The sequence below is a fragment of the Oncorhynchus masou genome, chromosome 18 (genome assembly GCF_036934945.1).
Source record: "Oncorhynchus masou masou isolate Uvic2021 chromosome 18, UVic_Omas_1.1, whole genome shotgun sequence".
Classification (NCBI taxonomy): domain Eukaryota; kingdom Metazoa; phylum Chordata; class Actinopteri; order Salmoniformes; family Salmonidae; genus Oncorhynchus; species Oncorhynchus masou.
Genome location: NC_088229.1, coordinates 38,045,750 through 38,056,511, shown reverse-complemented (window position 1 = coordinate 38,056,511; position 10,762 = coordinate 38,045,750). Strand labels below are relative to the sequence as shown.

The 10,762-nt window shown below is 41.5% G+C and overlaps 1 protein-coding gene across 1 annotated transcript; it reads left to right on the top strand.

The window, feature by feature from the left end:
* Nucleotides 1-1,712: 1,712 nt before the first annotated feature.
* LOC135504532 (coiled-coil domain-containing protein 22-like) lies at nucleotides 1,713-10,353 on the top strand. Its single transcript, XM_064923213.1, has 15 exons — nucleotides 1,713-2,115; nucleotides 2,627-2,804; nucleotides 3,496-3,628; nucleotides 3,830-3,936; nucleotides 4,252-4,336; nucleotides 5,981-6,150; nucleotides 6,258-6,470; nucleotides 6,608-6,799; nucleotides 6,937-7,173; nucleotides 7,318-7,419; nucleotides 7,538-7,645; nucleotides 7,776-7,871; nucleotides 8,013-8,072; nucleotides 8,215-8,289; nucleotides 8,435-10,353. Exons 1-15 carry the CDS (start codon nucleotides 2,066-2,068, stop codon nucleotides 8,546-8,548), a joined length of 1,920 nt encoding a protein of 639 aa, XP_064779285.1. The 5' UTR covers nucleotides 1,713-2,065; the 3' UTR covers nucleotides 8,549-10,353.
* Nucleotides 10,354-10,762: the final 409 nt, after the last annotated feature.

Sequence of the window (10,762 nt, the reverse complement as noted above, 5' to 3'; positions counted from 1 at the left end):
TTGGCTTTGGAATTTCAATGAAATAGCTCTAAAATGATTTCAATGTCATATTTCATAATGTATTATTTTTTTTACATTTTTTTATCCAAACAGAAATCAAATGTTTTATTATTATTTTTCCAAAACAGAACCGACCTCAAAAAACACTAATCACTCAGCACTAATACGTTATATTCTTCAAGAATCAATGGGTACATATCACCAATTTAAAAGTCAAAAAATGGATGTAGCAATCACAGATTGCCCCCTTTAAAGTGAAGCAGTGAATATATAGTCATAGTTAAATAAATTATTTGGGGAGAGCTATATGATGTTGCATCTAGTGGAGGAAGTTTAGACGTTTGTTAGTGTTGAAAAATGTTGACTTGTTTAATAGTTAGTAGCCCAGAAGTACTTGTAGCAGTAATAGTGTAATAGTGAATAGGTAGGTAAGTTTTTATGTAAGTTGTTGAGAAAGTTCAGTTGTTTGTAAAAGTTGAGATGAAATGTAGTTATAGTAAATATAATTAGAGGGTGCTTATATAGTCCTGTTTTACTGTATGTACAAATGGGTAACCTGTACAAGTGTGAGGTGTGAAATGGAAATGTGTTTCTGCATATCCCACTTCCCCTGTGGGGTGAGAGCCAGGGGAGCAGCCATTATTGATGGCGACCATGGAGCAATTACGGTTATTTACCTTGCTCAGGGATTTGACCCAGCAACCTTTCAGTTACTAGCCCAACGCTCCTAACCGCCATGTTACCCGACGCCCCTATTTGATGTGGTTACAAAAACAGCTGCATCGTTTTATTGGTACACTGTTCTGATTTCAGATTTGAAAAGCAGGAAGTAGACCAAGATTTCATAAGTTGTTGGGAAAGTGGTCAAAGTAGCAGGTTTGTGTCAAAAGTTACATTCTTTACAGTCAATAGAATGTTGGAATGAACAGGAGTTTTCAACAATGGGAGCTTTAGAATGTTAAAGAAATCCCATTAATGTGGATGAAGGACAAAAAGTATGAATGTTATCAAAAAATTGTATACAAGCACACTGGTTCTGACCAGTCTACACATTTTAAAGTTTGAATTATGTTTCCAGCTGAAACCATAGTGAGCTCCTCACCCCAGTTTTGGTAAAAGGCTGAGGGATGGGGCTGGAGAAATGTAACCACTCTCAAATTCATAGATACAGCTATGGATGCAAGGACTGACTATCCATGATATCAACAGTGTAGTTTTAACCATGTTTTGAGGCTGTATAGTGTTTGTTTACATATACTTTGTTTACAAAGTTTGGAGTAAAACAAGCTTATATTTGGGGTTATGATGGCTTATGATAGATGAACTAAGCTCATGAGGCATTTATAAATTATATTCTTCAAGTATTAATTGGTACATATCATTAGTTTATAAAGAAAAATAATGGATGTAGCAAATGATTGCCCCTTTAAACAGTGTACAAAAAATGTTGTACCAAATAATAATAAGTCTGAAATAAGTTGTACAATATTTAAAGTGTGATGAACAAGTCCTATTAATACACATCCCATTGAAAACAGGCACACGTCTAAAATAATTCAATTTCCAAAATGCACGTGCCAAATCGCAGTTGCCAGTCATGGGTTGTCACTAAACGACTAGTGGGGGCTTGCTGGGAATCAGAGTTTTACTTGCCCAGCTCTCCAGAAGATTGTTGAAACTCAGCATCCCATAAAGCACTGCTACCATGTACTCCTCCCATACGACTTCCTGCCTTTAGTTTAGATATGCACAATTTTATATTACACGAATGTGTTAGCTAGCTGGCTTTCGTAAAATGAAAAGCAATTTGCAAGACATTTAGGGAAACACAGCATTTTTTAAATGGAACGGTTGCTGAAATAGCCAGTGCCTTTTGTTCATGCGCTGTGGAGTGATAACGTTAGTTTAGCTACCTAGGTCGCCAGCTAACACAGGCTCGCTAGCTAGCTTTTTCCAATGGACAAGCCTGTTAAACCGCTTTCTAGCTAGCCAACAGAAGCCTAATTATATGTAATTTAGGGGAAGATTTTTTTCTAAAAGACATTTCAAGGCACTTCTTGCAGTGATGGATGAAGTTGATAAGATTTTAATTCACTCGCTTAGACAGACTGGCACGTAAGTATCTAGCTAGCTAAAGTTACTTTCTAACATTATCAATAAATAACCTGTTGTTGCTAGCTTGCAATTTAGTTAGCTAACGTTTGCTAGCTTATGTGTCTACTGTAGTGAGTTTGGCTAACTCTTGTCTTTGATTTGATTGCCACTGATACCCAGATCTACATTCACTCACTCACCAGAGCCATTTCATATCAGCTAATATTTTCCTTGTGAACGTTTGTTGAAGTGTAGAGCGCAAATCATGGGTACATTCATCCAAACGTTTAACATGTGCTTATTTTGTTCTAACACCTAGTTGTTTGATTTTCACTCTGCCAATAATAAAATATGTTCGATAGTGTAATGAGCAGAATTCGTCTATCTTTCTATCTAGCATGTTAGTTACACCACGGAACTTTAAATGTCATTTGAAAGTTTAACTGATCACATGACTAGTGAGAAGTGGGTGTGACACAAGTGGGAAGTTAACCCTGTGCACCTGCAACCCATGCTGTGTCTGTTTGCACAGGGACGTGGGGAAGGATGTGCAGAGTGTGAAGCACTTCTCCAGTGAGCTGATAGTGGAGGCGGTGGTGAGATGTCTGCGAGTGATCGACCCTGCCCTGGGAAGCGGACTGTGCCCCTCCTTACCCCCAGGCATGTCTGCCCGCTTCCGTGTGGGCATGAGCCTGGCACAGGCCTGTCAGGTGAGAGGTCGAAAGTGATAGTTATAGTGCTCCCCCTCCTGTTGCGGTATGGGGCTCACTCCTTCTTTTGATCACATGAAGATTAAGATATTGTTGGCTATAAATGGATAACCATGCATGACTTATTGATGTACCCATATGACCTATACCCCCCTTTGCTTGACACTCAGTCCTGTTTTTTTTTTTTGTATTCTGAAATTAATTTACTGTCATTAGATCAAGCTCAGTTTTTCATGGTCCCAACTACATGCATGCAGTCTGGACCACTGATGTCTGAAAAGAAGTCATTCAGCAACCAATTTGACATCCTGCAACAATGTGAAGTGATGTCATATAGACAAATGCCATTCCATCTCATTGAGCATTGTTTTGAACTGTTTTTGTTTCCTCACTTGATTGACTATTGAATAGCCCAATTGCTTGCGTAACTTCGGTTGAGTGATCTCCTGAGATTAACAGTTTACTTACAAGATTTAGAATCTGCCAAGTGTGAATACATTTGGTTTGATCATTTTGTGAAACAGGCTACATCATTGGACATGTTCATGGAAATCTCAGACATTTCTCGTTCCATTTCTTACCCGGAATGACCCTCATGTTCTAAATGGTGAGGGTGAGGCATTATACTAAGGTCAATGACCTGTGTATGAACAGACTCCATAACGAGGTTGACATGCGTTTTTATTTGCAGGACCTTGGCTACAAGGGAGAGATTGGCTACCAGACCTTTCTGTACAGCAATGAGCCAGAGATCCGCTCCCTGCTCATGTTCCTAGTGGAGAAGCTGCCCAGAGAAAGTGCTGAGGCCTCGGACCAACCAGCAGGTACAATGTCCCACCATTGTACTTCTTGTCATTAATAAATACCATTCATCCCTTAGCTTTAGTTCTCCCCTTATAAATTGGTTTTATTTTTTGCTTTCTGAACTGTAATCTGATCAATAAAAAGACATTGAATGTTTGTGAACTTCTAAAAATGACAATCTGAAAGTATTTCTTTGTCTCATACATTGTATCCCCTAACAGGTAAATCGGCCCTCCTCCAGAAATCCATAGCTGCCCAGATTAAAGCTCAGCTGGCCTTGCCCTGGCTCTCTCCATCCTGCAGACTACCCCTCCTCTGTAAAACACAGGTGCGTCCTGCTATGCTACAAAGCATTATCAATGACGTGGCCTGCTAAGTTTAATATACACTGATAAATAACTTTGGGTTTCCTAGATCATGAAGGAAGCTAGATTAAGGCTTTCCTAGTGAAAGTAGTGAGGCAATAATGACTCATGTTCATCCTGTTTTTCATGGCTTCGTGGATATTTACTCAAGTCAATATTCCCCAGAACTAGAAACTTCCAATTTGAATCTATACACACTTTCTATTTGAATCTATGTGTCTTTGTGTCAGCAGTGTTCCCTCTTGTTGTATGCGTTCTCACTTCACGTTTCTTTTTAGAACCCAGGACCGTCCCACAGTTTCCACTCTCAGACCCTTAGTTTACCCCACTGCCTCAAAGTGCCTGGGAAAAAGCAATTGAAAGGTAAACCCCAGAATACACAGGACCCTCGTAACTTACTGTCATTGCATATCATTCTGTAATCCAATTCTTCCAGTTGTGTAGGATTCTGAATGAGTTGCCTATATACAGTACCTGTCAAAAGTTTGGACACACCTACTCCTTCAAGGGTTTTTCTTTATTTTTACTATTTTCTACATTTTAGAATAATAGTGAAGACATCAAAACTATAAAATAACATGTGGAATGATGTTGTAACCAAAAAAGTGTTAAACATATTTTAAATTCTGCGAAGTAGCCACCCTTTGCCTTGATGACAGCTTTGCACACTCTTGGCATTCTCTCAACCAGCTTCACCTGGACTGCTTTTCCAACAGTCTTGAATGAGTTCTCACATACGCTGAGCACTTGTTGGCTGCTTTTCCTTCACACTGTGGTCCGACTCATCCCAAACCATCTCAATTAGGTTGAGGTTGGGTGATTGTGGAGGCCAGGTCATCTGATGCAACACTCATCACTCTCGTTCTTGGTCAAATAGCCCTTACACAGCCTGGCGATGTGTTGGGTCATTGTCCTGTTGAAAAACAAATGATAGTCCCTCTAAGCGCAAACCAGTTGGGATGGCGTATCGCTGCAGAATACTGTGGTAGCCATGCTCGTTGTGTGCCTTGAATTCTAAATAAATCACTAAGTGTCTCCAGCAAAGCACCCCCACACCATCACACCACCTCCTCCTTGCTTCATGGTGGGAACCACTCATGCAGAGATCATCCGTTCACCTACTCTGCGTCTCGCAAAGACATAGCGGTTGGAACCAAAGATTTCAAATTTGGACTAATCAGACCAAAGGACAAATTTCCATCGGTCTAATGTTCATTGCTCATGTTTCTTGGCCCAAGCAAGTCTCTTCTTATTGGTGTCCTTTAGTAGTGGTTTCTTTGCAGCAATTCGACCATGAAGGCCTAATTCACGCAGTCTCCTCTGAAAAGTTGATGGGTGGTGGTCAGGTGGTGTCACTTGAACTCTGTAAGGCATTTATTTGCGCTGCAATTTCTGCGGCTGGTAACTAATGAACTTGTCCTCTGCGGCAGAGGTAACTCTGGGTCTTCCTTTCCTGTGGCGGTCCTCATGAGAGCCAGTTGCATCATAACAAAATTCTTGACATTTTTCGGACTGACTGACCTTCATGTTTTAAGGTAATGATGGACTGTCATTTTTCTTGCTTATTGAGCTGGTCTTGCAATATGGACTTAGCCCTATATGGTAAAATACCATCTTCTGTATACCACCCCTACCTTGTCACAACACAACTGATTGGCTCAAATGCATTAAGAAGGAAAGAAATTCCACAAATTAACTTTCAACAAGGCATACCTGTTAATTGAAAAGCATTCCAGGTGACTACCTCAAGAAGCTGGTTGAGAGAATGCCAAGAGTGCGCAAAGTGTTATTTCATAATTTTGATGTCTTCACTATTCTACAATCTAGAAAATAATAAAAAAATAAAGAAAAACCTTGAATGAGTAGATGTCTAAATCTTTGACTGGTACTGTACATAAGCAGGTGTTACATTAGGCTTGGTACAAGATCTTCTTTGCCAATAAATGAGAGCATATGGTGACAGTTCAATACCAGTATACCACGTCATTCTTTTCTCCCCTTCTTCAGAGGAAAATGACTACCACATGGACTTCCTTCCCCCTGTAACTGCGCAGCCGTCGCAGCATGCCTCAGTGCCGGCCTCCCTGCTGGAGCAGCATGCAGGGGAGCTCAGTGCCGCCCAGGAGTGGGAGAACGAGTGGAACAGCCAAGGCCTCCTTTCCCGCCTCACACCCGAGGTATGCTCTTTAAGGGATAGTTCAAGTTTTTGACTTGAATTTGAGAACAATAATAATATTTCTGTGTTCAATGCAGTGTTTTCATCTGTGAACTCGTGTCCACCCAGGAATATCGCTCCAGGAAGCGTGCTCGTCTGCAGAAGCGGATCGAAGAGCAGCTGCGGACTGCGGCCCAGACCCGCCCGGACACCCTCGGTGCCCACGGGTCGGGCTCTGACCTCACAGAGCTGCTGCAGTCCTTCGCGGGCTCTCCCCTCATTGGTGACATCCTCGCCAAGGGCACCCGCTTCACCCACACTGAAAAATTTACTTTCACAGAGGTGAATGATGGGTTAAACAAAGCCTGCTCCAAAGACATTGAGCAAGATCTCCAAATGTTCCCCCTTTTGATTTCCAATCTGAATCCAGCCTTTGTTTCTCTCTAACCGGTCCATGCCTCTCTCTGTGTGTTTGTCAGGAGCCTGAGAAAGCTGCCAAGCAGATGGCAGCAGCGGCCAACTCCCTCCCCAGCTCACATCAGTCGGAGGAGGATCTGCAGGCCCGACAGCAGGAGGAGCTGGCCTCCCTGCAGCAGCAGCTACAGCAGCTCTCCCTCAGCCTAGAGGAGGTGGACGGAGACATGAGGCAGCTCACTGTGTCCATACATCAGGTAATTGGAGCCTCTATTATTCAAAATAGACAAACTGTGTATTTGCGTAGACCTCGGACCAGAGTTACCACAGTGGAATGAACTATGACATGTAAGACATAGTCACCCTGCAACACTTGTCTCTCATCTGTGTGCAGGTGTCAGATGAGCTGAAGCAGAAAGAGCTGAGCAACACGGAGGAGGAGGACTCTGTGCGGGTAAAGAAGCAGACCATATACCTGCTGCCGGACGGGGAGAACAACCTGGCCAAGCTGCAGGCCCTAGTGGAGGGAAGTGCCGAGCGAGTGGTCAACCTGGCCGCCCAGTGGGAGAAACACAGAGCTCCACTTATCGATGAGCACCGCAGGCTCAAGGAGCTCTGCAGCAACCAAGAGGTAGTGTTCAGCTCCTTAGATATCCCCAGCATTTCGCTACACTCGCATTAACATCTGCTAACCATGTGTATGTGACAGATAAGATTTGATTTGAAGTGTGTGACCGAAAGAAACTCTTAATTCAACTTCCATTCTTTTCTCTAGATGGAGTCCACCCGAAAGCTATCTGAAATCAAAGAGCTTCATGAAAAAATCAGTCAATCTGCAGAGGAGGCCAAGAAGAAGGAGGGACTGTATAAACAACTGGTATTAAAACTAATTAAATGTATTTGGGATGATTTTACTTCCACATTGTGTATTAATTTGGTTCCTGTCCAAGCATTTTGTCTAACACCAGTTTTGGGAAATCGGATTTGTCCTTCAGATAACAGAGTTTGAGAATCTCTCCAAAGATATCTCCCGCTCAGCGTACACTGCCAGGATCCTGGAGATCGTTGGTAACATCCGGAAACAGAAGGAAGAAATTACAAAGGTACACTGTCTGAGACACCTCGCATCAATACAGTCCTGAGTATCTCCTTAAAAACAAAGTAATTAAAACAAAATTTGAATCTGAGTAGTGATTTTTAAGTATGGTGTTTGTGTGTCCCCTTTTTCTCTAGATTCTGTCTGACACTAAGGAGCTGCAAAAAGAGATTAACAGCCTGACTGGAAAACTGGACCGAACGTTCGCTGTGACTGATGAGCTGGTCTTCAAGGTAGAACACCTAGCAAGAGAACTCCATGATTTTACTTTTTTTCAATTAGAGGTCAAAGGAATACCTGAATTTTATTTCAATTGTTCTCTATACCACAGTTTTCTTCAATTGCCTAATATTACTTTTCCTCATACTGTGCAGGATGCGAAAAAAGACGAATCTGTCCGCAAATCCTACAAGTACCTGGCAGCCTTGCATGAGGTAAGAGCTTGTTGGCAGAATATATCCTTCTTAGAAACTGAAGAGCAATGTGTATATCCTTGGGTGTGGTGCACTGTGGTAATTTTAGGGCCTTATAACTATATTGGTTAGTTGTGTGACTTGATTCTCTTTCCTGGTATAGAACTGCACTCAGTTGATCCAAACTATTGAGGACACTGGCACAATCATGAGAGAGATCAGAGACCTGGAGGAACAGGTATATATGGACCTCTTATTTTATACCAAACCACTAACTTGCACTGCTACTGTACAACATCAGGCATAGTTTGTGATTTTATTTGGCATAGCGATATAGGTCTGGCTTGGTAAAGCAAACTTTTAAAGTTCCCGTTTCTCCATAGATTGACACAGAGAATGGTAAAAAGACTGTAAGCAACCTGGAGAAGATCCTGGAGGACTACAAAGCCATTCGCCAGGAGAACTCTGCTCTGGCTGCCAAGATCAGAGAGGCCTGACGTGACCCTCCACAGCATGATGCACCGTAGTGGCCGCCTGACTCGTCTGCTGGTCAAACTGACCGGTATGTAGCATGCCCTCGAGACTGCCTGTCCTGTGTGTGTGGAACCAAGAAAGCACACTCTCGTCTCAAGACTTTCAACGCTTTCCTTCCTCCGTCACTTTTGGTTTTGCCTTCTGGGAGCACTGACAGCATATGGGGAGCGGAGATTGAGTTTTGTACTGAAAATACTTAATTTTTTATGTACAAACCTTGGCTGATCAAAATCCATGCAGGATATAGAAAAGAGTTGTGTGATGCATAAAACAGTGATGAATTAATTATACTTGCCTTGCATCCCTGGTGTCCCATACTGATTCCATATTGATTCCACACAATCAAAAAATAGGTTCTGCACAAATGATGCTCTCATACTTTCTATTAGAAATGTGTAGTAGATCTTATCTCAATTGCAGTAGTTCTGATTGACCCATCAAGTGAATGTCTTGATGATCGAGGTACAATTACACAAGCACTGATTTACAGCTCTATGAATTTGAGTACATCAATCATTACCTACATTCTTAGACCAGTCATTGGAAATGAATGATTGATTTAGAACTCACGAGGTTGTTGAATGTCATCCAGTCCTAGACTAGTAAACCTCGTGATTGTAAGTGATTCTGCTGAATCTGGTGAGGTTAGTGTGCTTTGAAAATGTCAGGTCTATGTTCCCTCAAAGTGCACCATGTTTCAGAAGTAACATGCACCATCACAATCCCCCTGAGTAATGGTTGCTGTACAAATGACCAGCTTTAAGCTTCTTTTTTTTTTACTGTACAATACTTCCAAGTAATCTTGATACTACTTTGAAATGCAATTCCATGTGATAAGGTAAATTTCTTCATTTCCCCTCCCTCCCATTCCACAGACAAATGCAAGGGCTAGGTATGGCCTAAGATACCGTTGACTTGTGCAGAAAGAAATACATGCCATATTTTGTCTTACAAACTGGAATTGATAAGGAGATTACTAAGTTTGTCCTTTCTAGGTCATGCTCATGCCTTGAAATCAAATGCTGCTTTTGTCTCTTTTGCTGAGTATTATTTGGCTTAGGGTAAATTGCCTTGCCTTTTGGGCATTGATCTCCTGAAATGGCCAAGATTAGATAACAAATAAACTACATTGATTTACAATGATTCATGCAAAACTTGTCTAAAAATGATACAACAATGTTAGTCAGCAGCAAATTAACATTTAAATGAATGTCCTGTGCTATGTTTTCTTTCACACGTTAAGGTTTAGTTAATGTTGAAATGCTGAAACGTTTTTTTTGCATCACGTTCGTATTCTGGCGTTTTTTCCATGATCCTGTGGGAATGCCTGTTGTACTGGCTCTTTAGCCCTGTTTATACCTGGTGCCAACATATGTCCTTTGTCCTGATCTTGTCAACGTTCCAATTGTGCCACATGTTTGGCGGGTGTAGATGATTAAAAGACACATTGTGATCTCTTTGATCAGATCTTCCTGATCACCTCGGGAGGTGGTCAGGCACGCATTGGCTGTGTTCACACAGGCAGTCAAATTCTGATCTTTTACCCATTTATTAACAAAAGAGCTTATCTGATTGGTCAAAATGCCAATTAGGGAAACAAGTATTATGCTGCCTGTGTAAGCACCGCCATTGTGGCTGGATATCAGTCAAGTGATAACAGATCATGATGGTCAAACTAAATCATCATACTGGCCTCTAAGATCATTGACACTGAGCACCATTGACTTATGGCATCAGCAATTGTCTTAAAATAAATACCTTCATGTTGTTTTGAAAGAATATCTGTCAAAAATGTGCATGCAGGGAGACTCCAGCTAATCTGTTCATAATGTGGACAGTGGCTGGGTAGATGCATCACCTGGATCAGATCACAAAACTCACATAACTCATGTAAACAAGGCTTCTTGTTTTTGGAACATTTGCATCAGGCACAAATATCCATTATCAATCATTAGTATATCCACACATGCACCTCTCTCGGATCCATCATGCTGCTATTTTCAAGAATGTACTTGCAATATTGAGTTGCATGTATTAATATATTTTCAATATTTGAATATAAATTGATGTGTTCCAAACTGTAGTCATGCAGTTACGCTGGACACGGTTGATCTCGTAATATTCACTAGATGGGCTACCAACCGTACAATGTGTAACTTGTTACTGCGGGAAACCAC